Source organism: Neolamprologus multifasciatus, chromosome 15, assembly GCF_963576455.1.
Source record: "Neolamprologus multifasciatus chromosome 15, fNeoMul1.2, whole genome shotgun sequence".
In the NCBI taxonomy this organism is placed as follows: domain Eukaryota; kingdom Metazoa; phylum Chordata; class Actinopteri; order Cichliformes; family Cichlidae; genus Neolamprologus; species Neolamprologus multifasciatus.
In genome coordinates this window covers 20398631-20424419 of record NC_140453.1, presented here as the reverse complement: position 1 = coordinate 20424419, position 25789 = coordinate 20398631, and the positions used below count along the sequence as shown (strand labels likewise).

General features: G+C 38.2%; 1 protein-coding gene across 5 annotated transcripts in view; it reads right to left on the bottom strand.

The window, feature by feature from the left end:
• fam184ab (family with sequence similarity 184 member Ab) overlaps nucleotides 1-25789 on the bottom strand; it is a 225611-nt gene that overhangs the window by 3318 nt on the left and 196504 nt on the right. For 2 of the 5 annotated variants that reach the window (XM_085133283.1, XM_085133285.1), the window contains exons 19-21: nucleotides 14356-14473; nucleotides 12483-12587; nucleotides 9863-10119 (exon numbers count right to left, since the gene is read on the bottom strand). In XM_085133283.1, the coding sequence (XP_084989409.1) occupies nucleotides 9863-10119; nucleotides 12483-12587; nucleotides 14356-14473 (480 nt within the window). Of the gene's footprint in view, nucleotides 1-1054; nucleotides 8103-9862; nucleotides 10120-12482; nucleotides 12588-14355; nucleotides 14474-25789 lie in introns of those variants that run through there. The other 3 variants (XR_014869412.1, XM_085133286.1, XM_085133287.1) reach the window with 3 other exon arrangements.

The window sequence follows — 25789 nt, the reverse complement described above, 5'->3', positions numbered from 1 at the left end:
TGCCGGTTCGAGCCCCGGCTCGGACAGTCTCGGTCGTTGTGTCCTTGGGCAAGACACTTCACCTACCGCCTACTGGTGTTGGCCAGAAGGGCCGATGGCGCGATATGGCAGCCTCGCTTCTGTCAGTCTGCCCCAGGGCAGCTGTGGCTACAACTGTAGCTTGCCTCCACCAGTGTGTGAATGTGAGGGTGAATGGGTGGATGACTGGACGTGTAAAAGCGCTTTGGGGTCCCTAGGCGGGACTAGTAAAAGCGCTATACAAATACAGGCCATTTACCATTTGTTCTATCCAGGATTGCTTTGACTGCAGTGGGATCGCTGTCATGCTTAAAACTGAAGCTGTTGCCAATCAGAAGCTTAGTAGCAGGACCAGATGGTACTGAATGGTGGATAAAAATCTGATGGTACATTTCTGTGTTATAATTCTATCACTTTTGAAAAGATCTCCAAACCACGACGGAGCTTTCATGTTTTACGGATGGCTGTAGACACCCACTCGCTGTGTCCCATTTCAGGGTCTGCACGCTTGAAGTACGCATTTTAAGTGCGGTTACGTCACCGCCACGCGACGACGGCTGTCCCAATTCGAAGTGTACTTGAAATGCATACTCCAAATGCGCCGTCGATTTCCTCAAATATCAAGCGTGGTCCGGTGCACGCTTCGTGGTCCCATATATCCCACAATTCATAGCGCGGCGGTGGGTGTGGATAATTTTGCCGCAAAATACGGCGGAAGGGAGCGGCCGAAAAGTGAACTGTCAAAAGTAAGTACTGAATATGACGTCACTTATTCATGTGCGAATGTTTAATAATGAAGAACATTAAAACATTGCTGTTGGCCACATGTCGGCAAAGTTATGTGACACTAGTGATGTTTGTACTTTCAGCATTAACTTGGTTTTAAAGCCTCTACTTCTAAATATACATATAGTCGACCTTAATCATACAGAGAATCTGATGATTTTATGGATAATTAAAGTCAGTCATATATCCACAAACACAACAAGCTGAAAGTCAGTGATATAGATTATATATATATATATATATATATATATATATATATATATATATATATATATCAATCATAATAATCTGACAATACTATAATATTGGCCATATTATATTTACATTACCATAGTGAGATGACTTTAGTCTCATGAACAACATTAACTAATTATTATTTACTAGCTAATCTTAAATGACTGTTCAGTACAGAAATGAAGCCCTTGAATCATGTTTTACAGTCCTGTGGTCTCAGCCTCAGATACTCAACTAATCAAAGTGATGTCATGACAAAAATGATTGACCAACAAAACAATTTTCTCCTTCATTTATGTCAAACAAAGCTGTATGTAACGTGTCTCGCGGTTAGTATCATGGTTGCTAGGCAACCTGAACAGCGCGACGAAGCATATACCGTCCCATTTCACAAGCCTCTCACTTCCGCACTTCTCATACTTATAGTACACACCGTACGTAGTACGCGTAGTGCGCGTACTTCAAGCGTGCAGACCCTGAAATGGGACACAGCCACTGTTCTACCTCTGGCTCGTTACCTCTGATCAGTCCAGCTCTGTGTAATTTGGCATACCCCAGGCTTTTTTCTCAGCTTCCCTTCCTCAGGAATAGCTTCATCTCAGCCACACTTCCACTGCTTTGAAAAGCAGTAGATGGATAAATGCAGAGCCAGGTTCATCTGTTAGATCCTGTGTCAGGTCTCTGTTGTATTTTTTCCCCCTATTTTTAAGAAGATGATATTTAGATCCTGTGCATCTGCAGTAAACAAATGTTAAGGCTTGGCACGTCTACTATTTGAACTTTTCTAAGGTCATACTGCACATTATGCTGAAAAATGCCAAGTTTTTAGCTCACAACTTTTCGAGAATCACCTTGTTGGTGCAAAACGAAATTTTTTAATGTTTGGCAAACTGTTATTTTTTGGGCATTTTATAGATTCATTAAAAGAAATGGAAAGAAGGGGAACAATTATGTATTTTAGTGACAGGCTACTAGTAACAAAGTGTCTAAAGACAAATTAAAATGGGTTCTTTGCCTGTCATGTGCACACACTGGTTTATCTCTTGAGTTGATGTTTTTTTTATGCTTGAATGATTCATCGGTCAGTAACAAACAAAAAACATTTGTTTGAAAATGTTTAAAGAAAACTTTGAAAAACCTTCAGAAAGTCTGGAGAAGGAGTCAGAAATCACTAGAAGCAAATAACGAGAAATGAAAATAGCTTTTGCATCTTTTTTTTTTTTTTTTTTACCTATTCATGCTTGTCTGGATGAAACAAACCCATAGAACTGTCATGGTGCTGGGTCGTTGACCCAGCGTTTTGTGTTTTATGATTATTTTCCTCTGTTCTAGTTATTCTGTGTCCTCCCCTCTTGTGTCCAGTTCGTGTTCTAGATTTCCTGTTTTATTCTGAAGGTCTCTGTCTGTTGTCATTGTGTTCAGCTTGTGTCCTCCAGTCATCGTGTGTATTAGGATCAGCTGTTCTTCCCTCCTGTGTGTGATTACCCGATTACCTTGTGTGTGTATATTTAGTGGGTGTCGGTCTGTGTTCGTTGTCGGCTCGTCTGCATTTCTCTGTGTTCCATGGTGTTTTGTTCCTGTCTCTGCGTCTCTCTGCCCCGCACCCCTTTTGTATGCTCTCAGGTTTGTTATTTAGTTCTCCCAGTTTAGGTTTCTTCAGTTATTTGTCATGCCTCACTGCTTGCTTGCCACTATCCCACCTTGTAAATAAACGTCACACTCTTCATCAGTCAGCTGCCTGCATTTTGGGTCCTTTTCATTCCACAACACGACTGCTGCCCCAGCTGTGACAAGAACAAAACCTCTTTGAGATATCGCTCTGCACATTTCACTCTCATCACATATCCTCACAAATTTTGGAGGTTTGAGTTAACTGTAAAATTTCAGAGCCCTTCCTTTGACATTTAACGGTAAGTGGGCTGCTTTTTCACGTGATGCTTCCCCACTTCACTGCCTGTTATTGTACGGCTACTACACCATATTTGAAAACTAGGCACCAAAGTTAAAACTACATGCTGAAACTGTAATACTTTTAAACTTTAACTTCAAACAGCTATTGGACTGAATTGGAGGTTTTTGTGCGTCTCTGTTTTCTTCCGCATCTTAAAGGGAAGTACAGATTCAGTTGAGCAGCCTCTCTTCAGTGAAGCTGGAAAATCAGATTCAAAGCTCTGAAGCCTTTTTTTTTTTAAAAAAAGATACATTTTTTGTCTTGAAATCAGCAGCAAAGTTTCACACAGGAGTTTGGACACAGCTCTGCATCTAAATATTAGTAATTGTGTGGATGAGTATTTATGCAAGACATGGTGTAGACGTTAAATTAAGAATTCTTTGGAAGTATTTGAGTTTAATAAAAAATAAAAAGCCCAAAGCACCCTTTGTGTTGCTTTGTGAACACGAGATTGTGATGGACCATTAAGAAGGAAAATCTAACCCTAGGAGTGACAGAGTAACTGTCTGTGAAACGCACAAACTGTCATGTAGTGCACTTTCTATGAAAATGTCACAACATTTGCTTCTCCCTATTTTTGTGTCTCTGAAGCACTTCCAATGTTTCTACCGCCCTGCGATGTATTTTAATCCTACGGCTGTGTTCACATTATAAAGGATGGGTGTAGCCACTGTGGCATCACCCATTGGCTAGTAAAGTCCTATTAAAGAAGCCTAAAGTTGAGTGTTTACGCTAATGCTAATTAATCATTGTGACTCTAATATTGACTATAATATTGACTCTAATATTGACCACAGTTCACAAAACAAGGTTAACATCCTTTCCAGTATGACCTTACAATTGAATTATTCTTTATACTATTTATTTTTTGTTACTCTCTCACTGATAAATTCAAAACTGCTGCAAAACAGTAGCCAGATATGCACAAAATGAACCGATGGGACTGAACAGGCCAATCACAAGCTGTGGGTTGCGTCGATTCGATGTTTAGTAGCTTTTTTTAATGAAGGGCAGGTTTTGGTGTAGGATTCCCGCTGAAGCACAACTTGGGGATTAAGCTCAACTTTTCAGATTCTTAAGCTATGTGCATCTTTTATATTGTCTTTGTCACATTTTAAAAGAGCACTGATGGGCTGAGCTTGGTGAGTATATGTTTGTTAAAATACTTTAAGAGGTTAGTTTCCTCAGCAGGTAACTCCATAACACTAAATTACTTTAAATTGGCATTATCCAATGATTTAAAGTCTATTCTTTTCCAGGAGAATGCCAATCGCGGCTGGAATTTATGTGATCTAATCAAGCTGCAGTTCCTTCCTGACTCACGTCCTCAGAGGGGAAACACACCGTTCCCAAAGTTGGAACTAATTAGTGTGTGCATCTATTAAAAACAAACACCTATCGGAGCTACTTCTGTTTCTTAATTGGCTACTTCTTAAACAAACAGTCCCATAACCCCGGGGCGATGCTAAAATTTTACGAGGGTATTTTTTTGTTATTTTACTTTCTCCCAAAAAGACCTCCCTTATATTTGCTCAGCCTAATGAATCTTGTTTATGCTGCGCACAGTCACAGTGCAGACTCAAGGCGTTCTGTTTTACCACAAATTCATAAAATATTCATGTTAATGTATAATTTGCACTCATGGTCATCTCATATTAAACACCCTCTTCTTCACAGTAAAATGCTCAGTGTGTGCACTGACTGACAGAATCACGAGGCGATCAGAGGATTTTAAAGATCATTTTCAGGAAGCTTTGATGCAGGAAGTGCAGCTTTCTGTTCGCAAGAAGAAAAGGAGAAAAGAGAGGTGAAATGTGGTGGTATGAAACCGTGAGCAGAGAAGCTGGATGACTTGCAGGAGCAGGGCAGGAAATACGATGGAGAGGAGATGAAAGAGATTGGCAGAGCATGAGAAGATGAATCAAGGTCAGAGGAAGAAGTAAGAAGAGCGAGAGGAGCGTATCAGATTGAAGGAGGGAGTCTATCCATTATACGTGACAGCAGAGAGGATGTGGCCTCTCTTTGCATTTGCACAAATACTGGACATTGAGGGGGAAACAGAGGGCTAGAAACTCAGCAGGCTTTTACAAATGTGTGCACTTCACCGGCCTACCTTATTTTTTAAGGGATCAAGGTGCAGTCATATCATCTGCAGCTCAAGTGTTTAAGATTTGGTCTTTCAGTTGTACATTTCATTCATGTAGATTACTTCAATTTAACATTAAACAGTGTAATAAACATAATGAGATGCATGTTTATCAATCAAAAATAAAAGAAACAAGTAAACAGTGTTTTTCGCGTGGATAAAAATAAGCGGTCTAATTAATTTTAGTTGTTTTAAATATGTAAAACCTAATTATTGTTTATTTTTTTACATTGTTTGCACTTTGTTTACTTATCTATGTTTATATCAAAACTATTTAATTTAAAATATATATATTTTTTACTATACTCTACTTTTTACGATCCATCCATTTTGTTCCACTTATCCAGTTCAGGGTCTTGCTGTAAGGTGACATTGCTAGCCATGACCTTTTAATATACTATGATATTTTAGGCCTTTTAAACAGCTTTAAAGAATCCCAGGACTTCATGAGTAAATGCACACGTTAGAACAGCTACCTGAAGACAGCTTATCTTTATTTTTATAAGGATAATAAGATCAGCTTATGTGAGAGCCAAAAGCTGAGACTTCAGTCTCCTCTAAAGGTTCATTCAGCTATTTTTTTTTCTATTCTTGAATCTGTATGATGTCAACAGATTACTAATATGGTCAAATCTGGCTGGGAGCACAGAAGCTGCACCCACGTTCTGTTTAAACTTTCTGTTTTTGAGGGGCAGACAGTGAGAAGAAAGCGGGCCTTAAAGGGGGAGGGGTCTAAAATGACTGGTAATGGTGTTGTGGTTCTTTTTTGTTTTTTTGTTTTTTTTTGTTTTGGTTATTTGTTTTTCCATAACTTGTGTATCTGCAAATATACACCTTCTGTATTTTTCATATGAAAGAAACTATACTGTGGTGGGGCTTGCTAATTTCTTGTTTTTGATTTATGTATGTTTTGTTTTGTTTTGCTTTACTTTTGTTTCATATGTTGTTTGTTTAATTTAAGACTAAAAAATTTTTTAAATGAATGAGAGGTAAAACTTGAGGGGGTAGGGACAAATAAGTAAATACTTCTACCTACTCCTTTTCAAACAAATAATGGAATAATATTTTGTAATGATTGTGAAGGCTCATGTTTGAAATGTTTGAAATAAAAATGAACTGAACTGAACTGAACTTGTTTTAGAAACTCATTGAACTGGCTTGGCGTCTCGTTGGCTCTGGTAAATGAGGATTATTATTGTTGCAGAGTTTTGTGTTGTTTTTGTATTTCAGATTTTGATTTATATTATTGTGTTTTTGGTACATGATACTTGATATTTTGTTTTTTCTTCTGGTGTTTTTGTCTTTAGTTCCTGTCTACATGATTGTCTTGATTCCTTTCAGCTGTTTCTAATTCCTCAACCGTTTCTAATCCCTCTAATACTCCTACATTTATATGCAGCTTAATCCTGACTTTCTTGTTGTCTGTCTGATACGCATCTATGAAGCTTGTTTTTTTATTTTATTTGTTTGGGGGTTTTGCTGACCATACCCCAAAATTTGCGGTCATTAACCTAAAATACGTAACTTTGAGTTAGTCATCTTGAAATTTAGACTTGAAATTAGGATTAGATTAGGATTAGTCTGGGATTTAAACATACCCAATTTAACACCATTAACAGGCTTTTATACATATTGCGTTCTATATATTCCTATTAAACAGATCTTTGTTATGAATGTTGTGGATGTTTGTAGGCACAAAGTTATCTCCTTCAGCCAAAACGGGTGCAAGCTGCAGTCTAATAACTACTCTTTACTGCTGTGATGTCTGACTTACTTCTTCTATACAAACTGAAGTCGATTTGAATAACGTTTATCAGAGTTAAACACTTAACGACTTATTGATTTAAAGAGGCCAGCATAGCAAATCGCTCAAGTGTAAGGAAAATGTTTACCATCACTCAAACTGTTTGTTAAGAACAAAGAGTGTGAAGAGTGAGCGCAGAGATAAATTGTTTAATATAGTCTGAAAACATTTCAAAGCCGATCTGTAACACCTGACCTCATACTGTCATTGCCTTACTTTGTTGTGCATGTTAGAATGTGTGTTAGGGTACAGCTCTGGCAATGAGGAATAATAATGCGTGTGTGTGTGCTTGTGCAAGCATTTTAAATCAACAGAGGTTTGTCCCAAGCTTTTGCAAAGCAGCCACTGCGTCTTACTCAGCAGTACAACATGCAGCACAAAGGAAAGAAACTACTCACTCACACACATGCTGTAAACCTACATGCAACTACACCCCCCCTCATCCCGCCACCCCTCACACGCATACACACTGCATGTATTCATGTGAGAAGCATGTTACATAATTTATCATCATATTAGTTCACATAGTTCGTCACAGCCACCAAAGCAACGTTTACTGGAGCGTAGAGTAGAGCAGGATCAAAATACGACACCACCACACACAGAGGGAGACGGTCCATAATAGCAAAAGACAATATCTACTTCAATACAAGTCTGCATTAAAAAAAAACTTTTATTTACTTTTTACAAAAACGGTCGAGCCCATTTCGAGTCGAGTAAAAGTGCAACATGCTGAAATTTAGATGACGGTGAGGATGAAGAAAAAAATGTCACAGTGTGACACAAAACAACGACAAAAAAGACACAGTGGATAATAACAACAGGTAGTGTAAACGTCCTGAACTGAAAAGAAGAGAAAACAAAACCAAAAAGAAAAACATTCAGCATGCACGCAGTTCAGACAGCAACATGTTCGGACTGATGGAAAAGAAAAAAAATCAAAAGTAAAAACATGCCCCTTTTGCATTCCAAGGCCATTCTTTGAAGCTTCAGTCGCACACGGGACTCTTGTGTTTATGTTGCCCTTTCCATATTATTCACTTCTATTTAAAGAGCTGCCAATGTCTCTGAGTTCAAACGTGCTGCAGCAGAAAGCAGTCATGTCCTTTAATGTCGACTCAGGGTCAGCTGGTTTGTGATATATACAGTAAAAACCTCAGGCCCTGAAAGGAGGCAGAAAATCATCTACAAGTCTTTTTGATTAACTGTTCGCCAAACCCTAACCCTGAGGAGAGGGGCTGTTATCAAAAACTATTAACTGTTATTATCACCAAAAAGTATGAAATGACCAAACTGTCGTCATAGCTTAGCATTTATATGACTTAGGGTACTCCAGACGTTTAGGCTCTAGATGTCTTTGATGTAAAACTATCTACAATCCATAGTTAAATAGTTTGGACATTATTTCCACTTAAAAATCTAAATCAAGAAAAACAAAGTGGTGAGGATTTGATTGAACCTGGTTTGCTCTACTGTAAGCAGTAAACAGTAGCATGTCTGTTAGCTTCAAACAGTAGCATGTCTGTTAGCTTATTAGCTTAAAATTAGCTTTTAAAAAGTAGCCCTGGTTACTTTAAAAGCCAAAAACATTACATCATCAACAGTTTTTTCTATTGTTTTTTCCCCAGTGGTTTAAAGTAGTAGGATTAAACTTTGTTTTCAAAAAAAAATAACCCTTGCCTGACTCTCTCAGTTGTCTCTAACAGTCTTTTTTCTATTTGGGATGAATTTATCGCAGAAAAGTGTAAGAGCTTCATGCTAGCTTCCAACCTGCAGTATAACATAGATCTCACACAAGCTCTTCATCAGGACGATGAAACCTGATGTGGCTCTAGATAGTACTTTGCTAGGGACAGCATTAGTGAAACAAGATTTGGGTTAAAACACCCCCTTGGTTGGAGTTGGGAGTGACCGCTTAATGTAACACCATAACACCTTGAATGCAACGAGCCATGCAGCAGTTTTTATCTCATCAGTTAATACTTGTACTATAATGCCAGTTCACCCTGAATGTCTGAAACACGTATACGATGCCTGGTTCTACTTCCTAATGATGTTTTATAAATATGGGACTGTCTCATTGTTGAGGCTTTCAATATTTTAGGGCCTTTGCCTTGGAATATAAAGCACCTTCTCAAGGTTATACAGCTGTCGTGAATAGAAAGGTTTTATTCATTTCCAAGGACAAAAATATAATATGTTGACTAAACCTTGGTTGAGTTTGTTTTTCTGCGTTACCTTTAATGTCTTTGCATTTAAACAATCTAACATCACTGTATCTGGAGAATACCATAGTATCCATCTATCACCTAAAGCCAAATCTTTAAAATAACTGCCTGATTATCTGATGACTGTAATTTTGTTGCAGCTCTAGCACCTGCTAAATACATATATTTTAACCTTGTTCCAAACTGAGTCAAGTGGAAGCAACACCTGGCAGTTTAACCAGTGTGTTACCTTGATTAAACTAATAACAAAAACTGAGAAAATCAAGTAGCAACGGCTGATATTTAAGGCGAAAAACCAAAGTAATGATCTAAAAACAAGCAGCGTTTTTCTGCCTTTTTTGTCTTAAACTCAGGTTCCACATATTGCTTGGGTTGGGAATCAGCGAACAGTTGATCACAGCACAGAGCTTCTGAAAGCTTCTTTTTTTAGAATCTGCAGCTATAGCTGACAATGATTTCATGCTTCTTATGGTTTATGAAAGTGCCAAACTTGCCAATAAAGAATGAGTATAATAAAACAAAACATCTGTAGAGAAGAAGAACCAAGTTCTGTTGTTTGTTTTGAAACCTAAAATAAAGATATTATATATTTGAATGTTTACCTCTGGCCACGACTCACTTCAGTAAAAGTGCTTCTGAGGCCTGTGATTGGATAATTAATACACTGCTGTTAGTCGGGGCTGAAAAGGTCTCACCTCATGAATTTCTTGGGTTCGGTGGGAGGGGTCAGCGGGGCAAGAGGTTTGTTGGAGTTGAGCTCAAGGTGATGGAGGGGGGAGTTGGGGATAGGCTCTAGGCGACTGGGCGGGGTTGGGGGCGGGGGTGGTGGTTGTGGGGGCTGGCCGCTCCCTGTACCCACCAAGCCCATGCCCATACCTGCTCCCTCCAGAGCCCTGACATTAGGAGAGCTGCTCAATCTGCTGGCTGCTGTTTTCTCATTCTTTCTCTTTTGCTACACAGGAGAAAAAAAAAAGAAAAAAAAAGAAAAAGGAGGGGCACGGGGGTCAAAAAGGAGCAAAAGGGAAGTTTAAAACAAAATAATAATAAAAACTTAGGAAGTAATGGAAGGATAAAAAGGGCAAATGGAGTACAGGGAGAGTTCTGGAAGCTGTAACAGTCCAGCCAATGAGAGACAGGAAAGAGCAGCGTGCTAACTTAATAATATTCAAATGCTGATCGAAGCAGAGTGAATGGATCAGTCTGAAGACCGGCATTGCTCAGTCACAGTCTTAAAGCACCAGTCACTCTGAGCAGAATGAAAGTTCAGATGAGAAGAGATGTGTAAAAGCGGGAAACATCTCACACTAACAAATGGCTTTGAAAGCAAAGGAAGGCTGAAGAAAAGAAGACCAGTCGAATCGGGTGGCACATTTATACACACAAAGACATGATCAGAGAAAGGGTTTGCAAAGAAAACAACGCGTCACAGGTCAAAGTTGTACCTGAGATCGTGTCAACAGTTAAATCATGCAGTGGGAACCATTCAGCTCAGACACACATGACAATGAGACATTCTGTTAACCAGAAACATCTTCTGAACCCGTTTCCTGCTACGAGCTATGAAGTCCTGCATGAGAATGTCAATCTTGTTCTAAACCTTTTAATTTTCTGCTCTTTTGTACTTTTTTTGCCACAAAAGGAAAAGGTCGGCACACTATTTACTTTAAAATATCAATTTAATTCTTAATGCAATGTAACAAAGAGAGTATTAATTTCAAAGGAGCTTCTTCAGACATCGGTCAAAGAGAAAAATGAGCTGCTATTCTTATTGTAGAAGCACTAATTGATTTAAATCACCACGGCAACCACCAACAGGGATATGTCTGGGAGTGTTATCACATGGGACACCAAGAACAAAGAACAAAGGGCCCACAGAAAATTTCAGAATATTTGATCTGAAATATATTCAGTATACAGTGTGGATTAGAAAACACTAGGAGTGATTTTTGCATCATAAAGATGCATTACTGAAGCAGATGTAGTACATTAAGCTGAACTTCAGTACAGTGCTTGAGTAAATGCACTATGCTATATTTGAACCACTGGTCCAATCCATACTTTCATCCAGTGGAGTTAATTGTATTTTTAGTGGGGCCTGTGTCACCCCATGCCCCCCCCTCTGACAACACCCTTGACAACTACAAGATGGTCATCATAAATCCAGTAAAAAGAGAAAATACGATGCCGGTGTGACAGGAAGGAAAGAAAAACCAAGTCTCTAATAAACAATTGATTTTGAGGTATTTATTGAACCTTTTTACACAAGCTGAGGGAAAAGTCTAAATTAAATTGTTTCAGTTATCAAATATTAAAATAGAAATAAATGTTATTTATATGATTTCTAAAAATGTGCCATTTAATTATCCTTATATAGTATACAGAGCTTTTCCTTTTGTTGCAATATATTGTGTAATATTGGGGGCGGGGGAGTCTGGTATCTAAATTGATGCTTGCTTTTGCTTATCTGGTTATTTCGCTAAACCAACATCCTATATACTGATTTTTTGAGTAGTGCTTTAAAGAACAGAAATGTTTGTTTTCAGCAGCTTTAAACAGATCACAAAATCAATGCTTCAGAAAAGCACCATTGTCCTTTTGCCTTTAGGTTTAAATTCTCTAGTTATATAATTACATTGAGCCATAGCGACTAACAGGAAACAGCATTTATTTAATTAAAGGTAATAATAGAAAATAATTTTATTGCAGTCAAACTTCCTGATTTTATTTGACTGCATTCATTAAAACCGAAGGCCCTTTCCTTATATGAACGGTGACACTTTGGTTCAGCTGCTGCAAACAAACAAGATCTTGGTATGTAGACCTTGGACAGCCTCCCCCTCACTCCTCAGTCTGTGCTATTATCTAGAAATGAAAGAAACACCACAGTTCCTGTTCCTCATGCCGTTTCCTGTCCTATTTCTCCATCCTTGACGACCTTCATTTTACAGAAAAGAATAAATGTGATAAAATTGATTTTTTCTCCCCTTGTCCTTCTGCTGTCTCTCATAAACTCTGAAAGTTTTACTGGAACATCGTGATCCTTTCTTTGCTGTAAAACAACTTCATGTCTTGCTCTTTAAACTTTGCTAAAGGACGACGGTCACCTCAAAAATGGTGTAATTCTTAACAGGTATTACTTAAAATGGTTTACTGTGGTACCTTTTTAAAACCTCAGCACTGATGGTGTTGGTTGATCAGCACGGATGTACATGAAATGACTTGGAGTGGATATCATCTTTGCTATGTGGTAAAATAATGGAGCAGGCTTATCAGAGTGCCCCTGTGTGTGGCGTGTTACAGGATATTAGGGCCTACCTTAATGAGCGGGTTGATAACTCCCACATTAGGACTGGCGGTGAACACTTTGTTGAAGTTGGTCTCCCTGTTGACGAGTTCCAGCTGGTAGAACTTTTTATCGTCCTGGAGGAGAAAATCGTGTTAGCTGACAGCCAGTTCGGCTGCGGAGGACTCAGGGGAGTGTAGAGTGACTGAAAATCACACATTTAATGAGCTCTGTCTGACAACATTTCCGAGTGGCACACAAACCTGACACTACAGTTTCATGTCTTTGTGAAAACTGCTTAAAAACAGCAATTCTCACAACCAAACTCTTCTGCCCATCAGAATTTTGCACCTGTGAGGTACCTTTTATGCACTTTAGCATAAACTTTTCACCTCCCAAGCGCTCCAAACTGTCAGAGACAACTCCATGACTCAGACAGCAATAGTGCCTCAGCATGAAAAATGTAACCTGATTAATAAAAATCACCACCTCAGTACCACTGAGTGTCAGACAAAAACAATGAATCGCACAATGTTAATGAACTGAAGTAGATTAGGTCTCAAACTGTCCAAAAGAGAGAAAGTAAGCCTGACAATGGTGCTGAAAATTGTGATGCAGCGTTTAAATAAAGACTAATTCCAACATATTTCTGAGGGTAGCAGTTCTGAATGCCAACATGTGAATATATTTAGCATGTTTCCAAGTTTGGACAAGTTGAAATCTTTTATTTTATTTTTAAACATTTAAATTGTCACATGAGGTTTTGGACTCTTATTAAGAAACAACTTTGTGGTGTTCCTCAGGATTCTGTCTTGGGTCTTGCACTATTCTAATTAGCACCTTCTCTTTAAGTCAAATCCTTTATCGACTGTTCATTTTATGAAGGACTCCTCACCTGTACATTATTTTTAACATGTCAAACTCTGTGAGTAATGAGTTATTAAGCTTAGGGGTGTGTATGACTAGTCGAATACATGTTGCTGCCCTCGACAGTCATGAGTGCAAATACTGCTTGATTAAACTACTTACCAATAATTAAGTTCATATTCAAAGGCAATTAACTGTTAGATTTTATAAGATGTTAAACACCCAGCCACAGTCACTACATGGTATAACTACTCGACCAGAGCAAAATGTACCCAGATTCTGCACAGGCATGTCAACGGTAACCTGCAATACGCTGGTGTTAGCACTGCTAATGTTAGCCACCCTTTACTAAATTAATCTGACGCTGTGTATCTGTGAACTACTGACTGAAAAGGTCACAGCTAAGTGTGAAAGCATTTAGAATTGGACGAACCAAGTGCTTTTTTTTATTGATTGCTTGCTTTCAATGCTCCTCACACTCTGGCTTGTTTTTCTCTTTTGGTGTTCTCTTGGTTCTTTGATGAGGCTCATTAGCTAGCCTGTGGCCAGAAGTGACAGACAGATGATTAGTGCAATGGACGTCATTTAATTATTATTTAAAATGCGCTGGCCGTTTCCAAACAGCTTTAAAAGATGACTTCAAAGCTGGTTCTGTAGTAAAACCATGTGGTGTTTCACTTTAGTCTCAAATCTAAGATAAAATATAGTAATACAGTATAAAAAAATGAGTATAAAATCAGTGTTGTTAGAAAAGTAACTTGAGAAAATCAGCACAACCTGAGCGATTTTTAATTTTACAGCAAACATTTTTTTTTGTTGGGTTTATTCAAATGTTTAGCTCAGAGGTTTCAGGAGAGTTAAACATATATTTTGTGGGTCTGGACAACACTATCCATGCTTTCTCTATAAATCAGATAGATCTGGAAAGCATTACTCATCATTTTTGTTCAGTGTGCAAACAAATAAGGGAGGATGCATTTTCCTCTTCACGTTTATAGCTATAGCTTCTTATGGTTGAGACTTTACCTCAATACCTACCACCAGTTTTTTGACTAGAGTTTCTCTCTCAGAAACCATATCTTTGAGCTCGGCGATGAGCTGCAGATCCTCAGGACGACTCTCTCTGTTCCTGAACTTCTCCTCTGTTCCTTCCAACCTGTGAGATAAAGGAAAAAAAAGACATAAGACCATAAATATCCTCCCACAGTCTAGGCTAAAACAAAATTATACATATCTAAAAATCAAGCAACACGTCAATGCACAGTTTGATCCAACAAACTGTGTGAGTTTCTTCCACATATTAAATATGTGACATCAGACATTAGCAGGGAAAGATTCAAAGCAGGAAATGGAAGCATTTAAGAGTTGAGAAAATTAAAAGTGTGTACCAAAAGGCGCTTTCCTTTTTCATTACACTTTAATCAATAAAACAGTAATTGTCCTTCCTTTCTTCCCCGCCCTCGCCTCTTCTCATCACAAAAACCATTATGTCAGCAGCTGTGCAGTCCCTGTGGAGAATGTTTTGATTCTGTAACTTAGGAGAACTTTCAAAAACGTTCTAATGGATTTTTTATTTTCACACTGGCCTTTAGAGAAATCAACATGTTGTGTATGTTGTGTTGTGTTGCTCTGATTAATTTAACGTCTGGTGACGTTTTCCCTTCCGCAACACACGCTAAAGAGCGCAGCGCCAACGTAACAAGCAAGCAGTCATATGTTGTACTGTTGGCTTAAATTAGTTATTTTTTTAAGCTGTGATAAACTAAAATTTTCTTTTGTGCACAAAACTCAGACAAGTAAACATAAAAGAAACATGCCGTGATACAAGTCATTATGCCAGTCTCATAATTAAACCGCAATGCACTCAGTTTCAGTTACTGTGTACTGGGTTGCTAATAAATCAAAGTATTTTCAGAATATGTATTTTTTTTTCTGTTCACAAGAATTATGACACGACACCCTCATAAATTTAAATTAGGAAAGAAAGAAAAAAGAACTTAAGCAAAAGAAACAATAACAGGAAAATGAAACCATCAAAGCTCAGTTACAGAAACTTTTATGTGAGGCGTTTTAGGAAATGAAAACAGGTCTTTTTGATCAAACACGACTTCTTTTCATGTTTAGCTGTTTCTAGTTTTACTTTTTATACTTTTTATTATTATTTGACAGTGAACTTAAAAACTTGTTTCCCTAACACAGTACAAATTTCCCTGGAGTTTTCTCCTGTATCTTGTTCATAGGTCTTAAAATTTTGTATTTCAGGTTATTTTTTTAGGGTTTTTAGTCTTTAGTTCACATTACTTTTTTTATTGTGTTTACATGCTGAGTACCAAATATACTTAATTGGTTTTAGACTCCCCCATGTCCTTTTCTTTCTTGTTAAGTCTACATCTCTGTCCCCCCCCCCGCGCGCGCTACGTCCAGTTTCATTTTAGTACTCTGTTGTCTCTTGTGTTTGTCTTTTATTTTTGTTGTTTATTGTTCTTGATCAGTTTCAGCTGTCCTTGTTTCCCAGGTGTTTTCCCTCCTCCTAATTGCCAATTTTCTATACAGTCAGTGGTGTCTTTCCATTATTTATAGTTCTTAAATTAGTCTTTGTCTCAGCGTCTGTCTTATACCCTTATATATTCAGACTCAGGTCTGTTGTGTTGTGGCTTTTGCATTTTGGACTGTTTCAAGAACCTCATGAGGTATCTTCTGAGTTAACTCAGGTTATGAGTCTCTTCAGTCCATTTTTCATAACATGATTTTTTTCATTTTAGTGAAGCTTCACATTTTATATATTGATGGGTTGGGGAAAAAAAATCAAGTACCCATCTTTTAAGAGCTAAATTTGAGCTTTCAAGTATTTAACATAACAAAAAAAAGATAAAATGGCAGTAGTGACTGCTTTCTTTAGGCCAGCTTCTCTTCTAGATAAATTGCAGTCACTCCAAAGAAAATCTGGCATTGGAGTGGAACAGCCAGTGGAGCTCATCCAAGTGATGCTGATAAAAGCTGATCTGCACTTTCGTCAGATATTAGCTCTGCTGTTGTGCTGGTACTTTTGAGTTTATCAGACAGGCGATTCATCATTTTTTTTTCCTGTTTGCCAAACATTTTTTGCAGCTCAAGTAGGAGAATATCTACAGTATGAACCAAACTAAATTCTGGTTGCTGCTTTGTATTGTTCAAGTGCTTAGTGCAATAATCACTTTAGGGATCTAGAGTAAATTCTGAAAATGAAAGTAAAAATACGAAGGAAAAGAGCTTGAGGCTGTTGCAATCTTTGTGTTTTGAAACTGGATGCTATGAGCAAGGGGCAGAGAAAGGACATAACCTCACCCTACAGCACACCCATTATCTTCTTTTTTTGGCTTTAATGGCAATTATCATTTAAAAAATGAAAGTAAAGTTGTATTCAATGAGATATGAAACTTGCTTTGACACCATAAACTCTAAGGGCTTACTGAAGTCACAGAGGACTTTTTCACCTGGAGTAATTCAAACAGTTGAATTGCATCAGGGCAAGTCAGACAATCCTTGCTTGCCCAATGAAATCTAAAAATGGAAATTACTGCCATCATGTGGCTGCCGTTGGCTACTGTCTCTTGAGGCAGTCTTAATCCGACTGATTCCTTTGGAATTTACAGCATGTGTTGTTTTGATGGGCTCCTCTACATTCTGTTAACAATAGTTTACGCCTTTCAAGCTAAGAGGCCAGCATGAGCAGTGCCAGAAAAGCTTTCACTGCCTCTACTTTCACTGCTCTTAATTCATTTAATTTCAGCTTTATTTATAAACCACCACTTCCCATCAAGTTGCCTCAAGGTGGTATACACTGTAAGGTAAAGATCCTACAGGACTAGGGGGAAAAGCAGAGGTAAATCCACCGTTGACGTAATAAGAAATCTTTAGTAACCTTCACTGGGTCTATTTCTGTGCTATGATTCAGTCTAAAACCCCTCAAATGGATTAGTCCAGATAATCAGTTAGCTGTTCGACAACTACTCTTTCAAGGATTTCAGAAATAATTGAGTTATCTGTATTTAAAAAAAGACGGCTGGGTGAAGTGATGACTTCTCCTACTAATCACTTTTTTGAAGACAAATTATTCCATGTCTTGTAAAATGAAACAGGGAAGTTGATCAGGTACAGGCTCCAACAGCACTTTTGTATTCAACACGTTCTCACTCCCGAGGCGTGACATTTTACACTAGGTGACGAATTGTTGGTATATTACGCTTCCGGGCACCCAACACGTCCCTATATTATGAGATCGGAAAAATGAAGAAACATGAGAACGGTTTGGAATTAATCTACACATGTACGTTTGTTTTACTTACATCACTTTGGAAAACACTATCTAACATCATTAAAGCGCTAGTTAAGGTTAGGGATAAGGTTATGGTTAGGGCTGGAATATATGGCTGGAACGTGTATTACCGCGGGAGTGTCATTCCACTGGATTTAATCTATAACCTGGCGCGTAGCATAAGAACGCGGAAGTTCACCTTTCGCATTCCTCAGGAATGCCTCGGGACTTGACAAATCGTCATTATGTTACACCTTGGGAGTGAGAACGGTCTGTTGTATTAGAATCTTTGACAAATCATTTGATTGACCGAAGTTACAAAAACAGGGTTTATGCTTGTCTGTCTTAGCTAATTAAAAACTTCTTTAGAGATATGTGGGCCTCACAGGGTCACGTCTATGCTCGCCTTTTTTTTTTTGTTAAGCAAAATATAGCTGATGTTATTGTGCTAATCGTTATTTAAGAAAAATTCAAATTGGATCTTTTTTTGTTGTTAATAACTGATAAAATATTTATATATATATTTGTATGTATATATAAATCTTTGTTCAAGCTGACTGAGTTGGTGCTAAAACAGCTCTTCCTCTGAGCAGGAGCACACTGAGGCCAAGTGTTTAGTGACCAGCTATTTTGTGCCTGAGTGCCACAGCATCAGCAACCCTTCGCTGAGCAGAAGGACCCTCAGTCACACCCACAGGAAAAGCAAGGGAGTGCTGTGTCACCAGTGGCATTTATCTAATTTTCAGATTTGTTTCAGATCACACGGACAGAAGGTTTCCAGCTTACGGACAAACACACACACACAAAACATCATGACAACCTGCAGGGAGAAAATCCGCTGCATGGTTAAGCTGATAAGAGACGCTGGACAGCCACGACTGCTCCAATATGTCACCAGCAAACCTGCAACACAGTGTTCATGTGGATTTTCTGGAGGTGCTTCATCTTCTTGGTGAAGGTGAAGTCTGTGATAAGATGATGACTTAGAATCTCTCAGCAAGAGTCTGAAGTTTCAGGATTTCAAATGTCCCAAAAACAGAAATGAGAGATGGTCAGGAGGGTTTCTGTTATCTTTGCCACCTTCTTATCATGTCTTGACCTTTTCTCTCATAGCCGCTGTTGACACACCACATTCATGCTACTCACACCACACTAGGGCTGCCACAAATGATTATTTTGATAGTCGACTAGTCACCGATTATTTTTGCGATTAGTCGACTAATCAGATCATGCGTCCATTGGACGTAAAACGTACAGATTATTGCACCAGCAGCATCTGCTCTTATATAACTATCATTAGCTTACAGCTTGAAGTGTTTAAGGTATGTGCTAACTAAAAATAAAGACAAGATGATAGTTTATTAAATTTTAATGAAATTTGCAGATTGTTTTGGTGGAGTTTAATAAACTCAGCTGTCTGCTCCTTGCTATCTAAAATATAACAGGACACCGGAGGATATTCTCAAGCATCTCTTTAATCTCAGCCAAACTGATTTACTCAGGAACAAATAAAATACTAAAAAAAAGCCAAACAATAACATTTTAAAGTTATCCAAGTGACTTATATATCATGTTTAACCTGAGTAGTGAAAGACGGCGGTGGGTTTGAAAACGATTTGCCCGGAGTCTTCCGGACAGACTTCTCCGAAAACGTCAAAGCGCTTTTGAAAATATGCGGTGTCTTGATAAACTGAGCAGATATTTGAGGTTTACACAGCTACATTCTCGCCTGAAAACATGTTAAACGTTTATTTTGTGACCCAGAAAGAATAATAAGAGTAATATTAAAACTAACTAGCTGTCGCCATTGTTGGAAACTGAGCTGGGCTGCGCTATGAATTCTGGGACACAGCTTCTTCTTCTTCTTCGGGGTTTAACAGCAGCTGGCATCCTTGTACATGCAGTGCTGCCATCTTCTGTTTCAGTCCGTTATTACACTCTTAAATCCTACTACTTATTCCTGCGTCTTTTGGGATCTTACAAATCTTCAAACGATGCGTTGACTATTAAATTAGTCGTCAACGATTTTGATAGTCGACGTAATCGTGACTAGTCAACTAATTGGGCAGCCCTACAACACACCAGCAGCTGAACGAACAAATGCATGACCCACTCATGTTGTTGCACTGGTCCATGTGGACAGTGTTAACTCTGAATAGTTTCAGCTGTGTGGTTGCAGACACAAACTACTCATTAAGTGAACATTTTTCCGTAGTTGGTTTAAACTTTGTAAGTACAATAATATACACCAAGACATACAAGTACAAAAATGTCATGAGAAAAATGAATGAGAAACTGTAGAGTCATTTCGAAAACCCACTGTGCATTTATGATAGAATATGGAGATATAAAGAAGCACTCATCAAAGAAAACATTAAAAATAGAAAAAAAGGCTAAAAGAGAAATGAAGGAAAGATCCAAAAGGTCACATTAAGCAGCTTTCATACTGTATGCTTGATATTTTCTCTATAAAGACTTTATAGGAGGCAGAGTTTTATCTACGGCAGCCAGAGACAGCTTGATCTTTAAAGGAGCAGTTTGATTTGTTTGGTCGCGCAGCAACAAAATTTGTTTTCTCTTTGAGAAGAAATTGGTGTTTTGAGACTTGCAGGGGGTTTTCTGCAGGATCCTTGGAGTCTTTTTCAATATTGCATTGCTAATGTTGCAGAAAGCAAAACCTCTGTGATATTTACATACAGTTTAATATGTGTTAATTTGAGAACTGGTGTTGAAGTGTTAGACAGTAATTATGCTTATGGTGCCGCTATCATGGTTCTGGATTCTTTTGGTCTCATTTTTTATTTAGTAATCTTTTCTTTCTTTCTTTTTCTTTTTTTTTTAATACACTACCTGTGTTTATTTAACAAGTCAGTCCCCAGTATATACAGTATGTGGACAAAAGTGCAGGGCCACTTACATATTACATCTACAGGATCTGCTCATCCATGGAAACCATGCCATGAAGCTCCTGGCATACAGTTTTTGTGCTGATGTTAATCCCAGAGAAAGTTTGGAGAGCTGCAGTGTTTGAGTCAGCAGAGTGTTGGCAACTTTTACACATTATGCATCTCAGCAGATAACACTCTGTACCTTTACATAGTCTTTGCAATACTACTACTTTGGACCTAAATTTTGGACTAAAGATCTAGATTGTACTCTTATTCCTGGTGTCCTGGAATTGAGTCCCCTCCCTTTGTGAATTTTTCCAGTCATGATGTACGACCTCAGCTAGAAGACTGCTAATACGACTGCAGACATGACTACAAACTGAAAAACCCTAACTTCATAAAAACAAAAAACCCACAGGCGAGCTTTTAAACTCCCAGAGGACCGAGCAACAAGGCGCACAGGCAGAGAGCAAAACACTGAAATATTCATGAAAACTAAACAGTGCAGCAATTTCAGGGAATATTTAGAGGGAGGGTAAAGCTTGTTAAGATAAATCTATGCTGTACTTAATTAGATGACAGAAAGTGGATTATCTCAGAGGAAAGCCCTAGAAATGCATCTTTAGGGACTCGAGTGAAGACAGCAAATCAGGAAGTTTTCCTGACTTTAAAGTAAAATTCTTACCATAATAACAAAAAACAAAAAACAGCCTAGAATACATCTGTAAACTAAATTTCCTGCATGGAGTACAAACCTTGTGTCCTGATAACGTAGTAGATGATTTCATGTTTTTTCTCTTTGGTAAGGGTTCATTAAGAAGCAAGGCTGGGTCTGATTTCAGATAGATTTAAATGGACTAAAATGAGTGTAATTCAGAAAGAAAAAAAATCTAAAAAGTTTATTTGCACTCAACACACAACCACTGATCACAAATTTCAACACATTAATCTCTAGGATCAGAAAAAACAACAGGCAGAAACCACAAAAAAACTGACACTGAAATGTGATGCAACTAAAGTCAAGCCTTGAGATGGGATTATTTTCTAAAACACTTTTGTGGCATCATTTTTAAGTTTGTTTGTTTTTTTAACTATTATTTAATCTTAAATAAAAGAGAAACTAAGAAGATCTTAACTTCTCCTTGCTTTAATTTTTGCCACATGAGACTCTGACAGGTTTAGTTCATGGAAACACTTAATTCGTAAGACATGTTTTTTCGAATAAATGCACTTTTCCCCCCAAAGTTTTGGAATTATATTGTTAAATAATTGTGATCTCAATACTGACCAAAAAAAATGTGGGAAAAGCTTGATTTTCAGAATTGTCGTACACTCGCTGGCCACTTTGTTACACCTGCACACCTGTTCAATTGCTTGTTAACAAAAACGTCAAATCAGCCAATCACATGGCAGCAACTCAATGCATTTAGGCATGTACACATTTTCAGTTCAACCTAAAGTTCAAACTGAGCATCATAATGACCAAGAAAGGTGATCTGGGTTTGTGGCATGGTTGTTGGTATTTCAGAAAGCGCTGATCTGCTGGGATTTTCCCATACAACCATCTCTAGGGTTTGCAGTGAATGGTCTGAAAAAGACAAAATATCCAGTGAGCGGCAGTTCTTTGGATGAAGATGCCTTGTTGGTGTCAGAGGTCAGAAGACAATGAGCAGAATGCTTCTAGCTTGATAGGAAGGCAAAAGTAACTCAAACAACCACTCGTTACAACCAGACTGGATGGCCCTCCTGTCAGCTAAGAACAGGAAACTGAGGTTACAGACTCACCAAACCTGAAGATTCGAAGATTGGAAAAAGCTTGCCTGGTCTGTTGAGTCTCGATTTCTGCTACAACATTTGGATGGCATAAACAATATGAAAACATGGATCCTGCCTGCCTTGTATCAATGAATACCAAGTGAACATCGTTTAAATTTCACAGCTTAACGGGAATATTTGGTCATCCCACTATAACCATAGTGTACCCATCTTCTGATGCCTGCTTCCAACAGGATAACACACCATGTCACAAATCATCTCGAACGGTTTTTTTCCCCTGATTTCTTCAGCAGACAAATCAGCAGCAACTGTACAATCCCATCATGTCAATATGGACTCAGATCTCTCAGGACTGTTTTCAGCATCCTGCTGGATCTATGCCATGAAGCACTGAGGCAATTCTGAAGGCACAAAGGGGGTCTGTGAAAGAGCCTGAAATGCCAACCTTATTTTTTCTTCATGTTGTTGCTGTGCAGGTCAAAGCAATCATTTCTTTTACTGATTTAAAAAAGATACACAACAGACACGCACACTGTCACAATCTTATATGTGCCTATCTGTCAATGTGACATCATGCATTCAGACTTGCGCTGTAACAAAAGCGATAAGTAAATGTCAGACAGCTGCTGTAACGCTTCACATGCGGTAAGATACTGTTGATTAAAGGAAAAGGGTGCAGTGTGTTATGTAAGATAATATTGAAGGGTGGATGCAAGAACTGCCCGTTCAGGGTGATTCGGGTGAATTCACACTGTTCATCTGTGACCCAGCAGGTGGCGCTGTGCTCTCAGCAGAATCTGAGTAAAAGGAGGTCAACTCTAAAGGGTAGAGCTAGCTCGCTACATGTTTCCCGATGGTCTCTGGACACACACACACACACACACACACACACACACACACAGCATGTCTCTGTATGAATTTTCATTTTTCATCTCCCTCTGTTTTTTATCAGTGTTGCTTTTTTCTTCACAGATTCGGTTTCATCTCTTTCCTTCATGCTTTGACATCACAGATCGCCCACCAACAGGAAGATTACCTTAAAATTCACCTTATTTCTACACCCACTCTTCTAAACATCTTCTCCAGTTTTCTCTTTTAGCTTTTATGCCACATCTCAGTCTCTATTATCTATCTTCCTCACATCCCCTCAGCCTCCTTTTTTATTTTCCTCCTATACACACATTCATTACTTACATTTTACCCAACATCTCACTTGACCTTTCTTGCCTACAGTATCTTCACTGCATGTCATCAGTAATACAACTCTCCCTCTTCATCTGCAGTAATAAAAAAAACCCACACGCACACATTTCCTACCACTAATGAGATCCTTTAACCCCTTTCATCAATTCTTGGTGGTCTAAATGTCTTTGATCCACATCTATACATCAGCTCTGATCTGTGCTCAGAGTTCTTCGACTGAGTAACTTCTAATTTACAGCATACTTAAGGACTCAGAGAGATGTATGCTTTAAAGGAGGCAATAATTTATATTTCTCTTTTTGTTTTATCACCATGCTTGAATTCTCAACTTTATTCAGTGTATAGAGAGTTCAGCTGAATGCTTCATGTTATGAGACTTCAACTGGATAAAGTTGCAGTTTGTCAGGGTTAAATATGGTGGTGAATCACCCTCTGAAGTTCTTTAGTTTCACATTGGAGAACAGAAAAGCTGCAGCAGTGTGATGATAATCCTTGACACTCACCATACAATATAATTTATAGATTAGAAATGATTACAAGTTGTATTTTATTAAACTAAATTAAACTAAATTTTATTAGACTAAAATTGCTTTTGGGTTAATTTGCTCATGTCAGGTTTAAAGGACTTCCTCCAGCGGAGTTAATTCCCATAGACTCGTGTGTTAAAAGTCCCATGGGGGTGGGGGGGTACTTATTAAGCTCACTGATCTTAACCTTTTGACTGTTTGTGGTGTTGGAGCCTTTTGGAACATTTTCCATACAATTAATAGTGTCTGAGAAATAATATGGTCTACTTAGCTTGTCTCTTACTTAGCACTATAGCTGTGTCTTGAGTGCTCAATTTAAGCAGAATACCTAAATATATACCAGCCTCGTTAACATTTAAAGGTGCAAATATGGTTACTTTTGACTCCAAAACCACTGAAAAAGGAGAGTCAAAACACCACTTGATTGAGTCAAGGTGAACAGGTCTAGATCTGATTTTCCGTGGATGATATCGTGTCAAAGTTCAGCTGGTGAATTAAAACAGCCAATGTTAGCATGGAAGACCAGGATCTGAGACACGGCCTGGAGCTTTTCATGAATAGATTTCACATTGATTGGACTGGCTAAGTGCATATGTAGGTCCACATGGGTGGCACTTCAAGACCCAGATGATGTACTCTTTATGTTCATAAAATATAGTGGGAAACATCCATTTCTCGCCCTCAAATATCACCATCATATCAAAGTAGCAGAAAGTGAGGGGCTATCAAAGAGCCTTTAACAGTAGAATAAGTCACCACTGCCAATGCTAACTACTTAGCTAACAGTGGCATTTTTATTTTGCAAGCTTTAAGGTAACAAGTGAGGCACTTTTCAGTGTTCATGTGTGTTAGATTGGCATTGTAGGTCTGTACAACAGGTTTCTCTTAGAAGACAAACATATAAGAAAAAGAGTTGGTCTTAAGTCTATTTTCATGACAGTTACACTGAAGAACATTGGTCAGTAGGTAAGCTGTTAAGAGTTAACTTTCAAACAGAAAGTTCATGATTAAAAAAAAAACTATTTATTTCTTTTTTGTACAATAATCTTTCATCCCTACTAAATTGATGGAATTTAATATAATTTAGCACTCTGCATGTTTTCATTCTGTTTTCTGTGACGTGGCCCTTTAAGGCTTTATCTACATCAGTATGACCCTTCTTTACAATATCAGGGGCACTAGCAACACACAGGCCATGCTGAGTATATGTAAAGGATTCAATATATTTGGGATTTACAGTTCGGAAGTGATTTTTTGGATGTTTGAAATAGTACATTTGATGGAGTTGACATGGCATGATTTTTTTGTAAAAGTTTGTTTGTGTAGTTGGACTTACTTACTACTCCAGATAGGATATTGGTGACACTGGAGATATATAGAAGGTTTCTATTTTTGGACTGAACAGCTCATGTACAGTGATGTTTAGATGAAGAGAGCAGACTTTACATTTACTGTCTGTGTGAAGAAGACGTGCTGACGGTGCAGGCAGCACAGATCCATTGTTATATGACAGTTTCATTAATTTTGAATCAGCTGTCTTATACTTCCAAGACAGGTCTGGGCGTTGTTCCTTAATTAAATTGATTCCATATACAGATGTGAGAGTGTGAGAGTGTGGATAAAGGCACATTACAGCTTCTACACGTGTAATCTGGAGCGCTATACTGCGCTTGCGTTTGTGTTTCTATTTTGCCAGCCTTTGATTCATGGATTATCATTTCTTTTTGCGATCTGTTTGTGTTTTGGAGACTGAATACATTAGTTCCAGATGACTGCAGCACAGG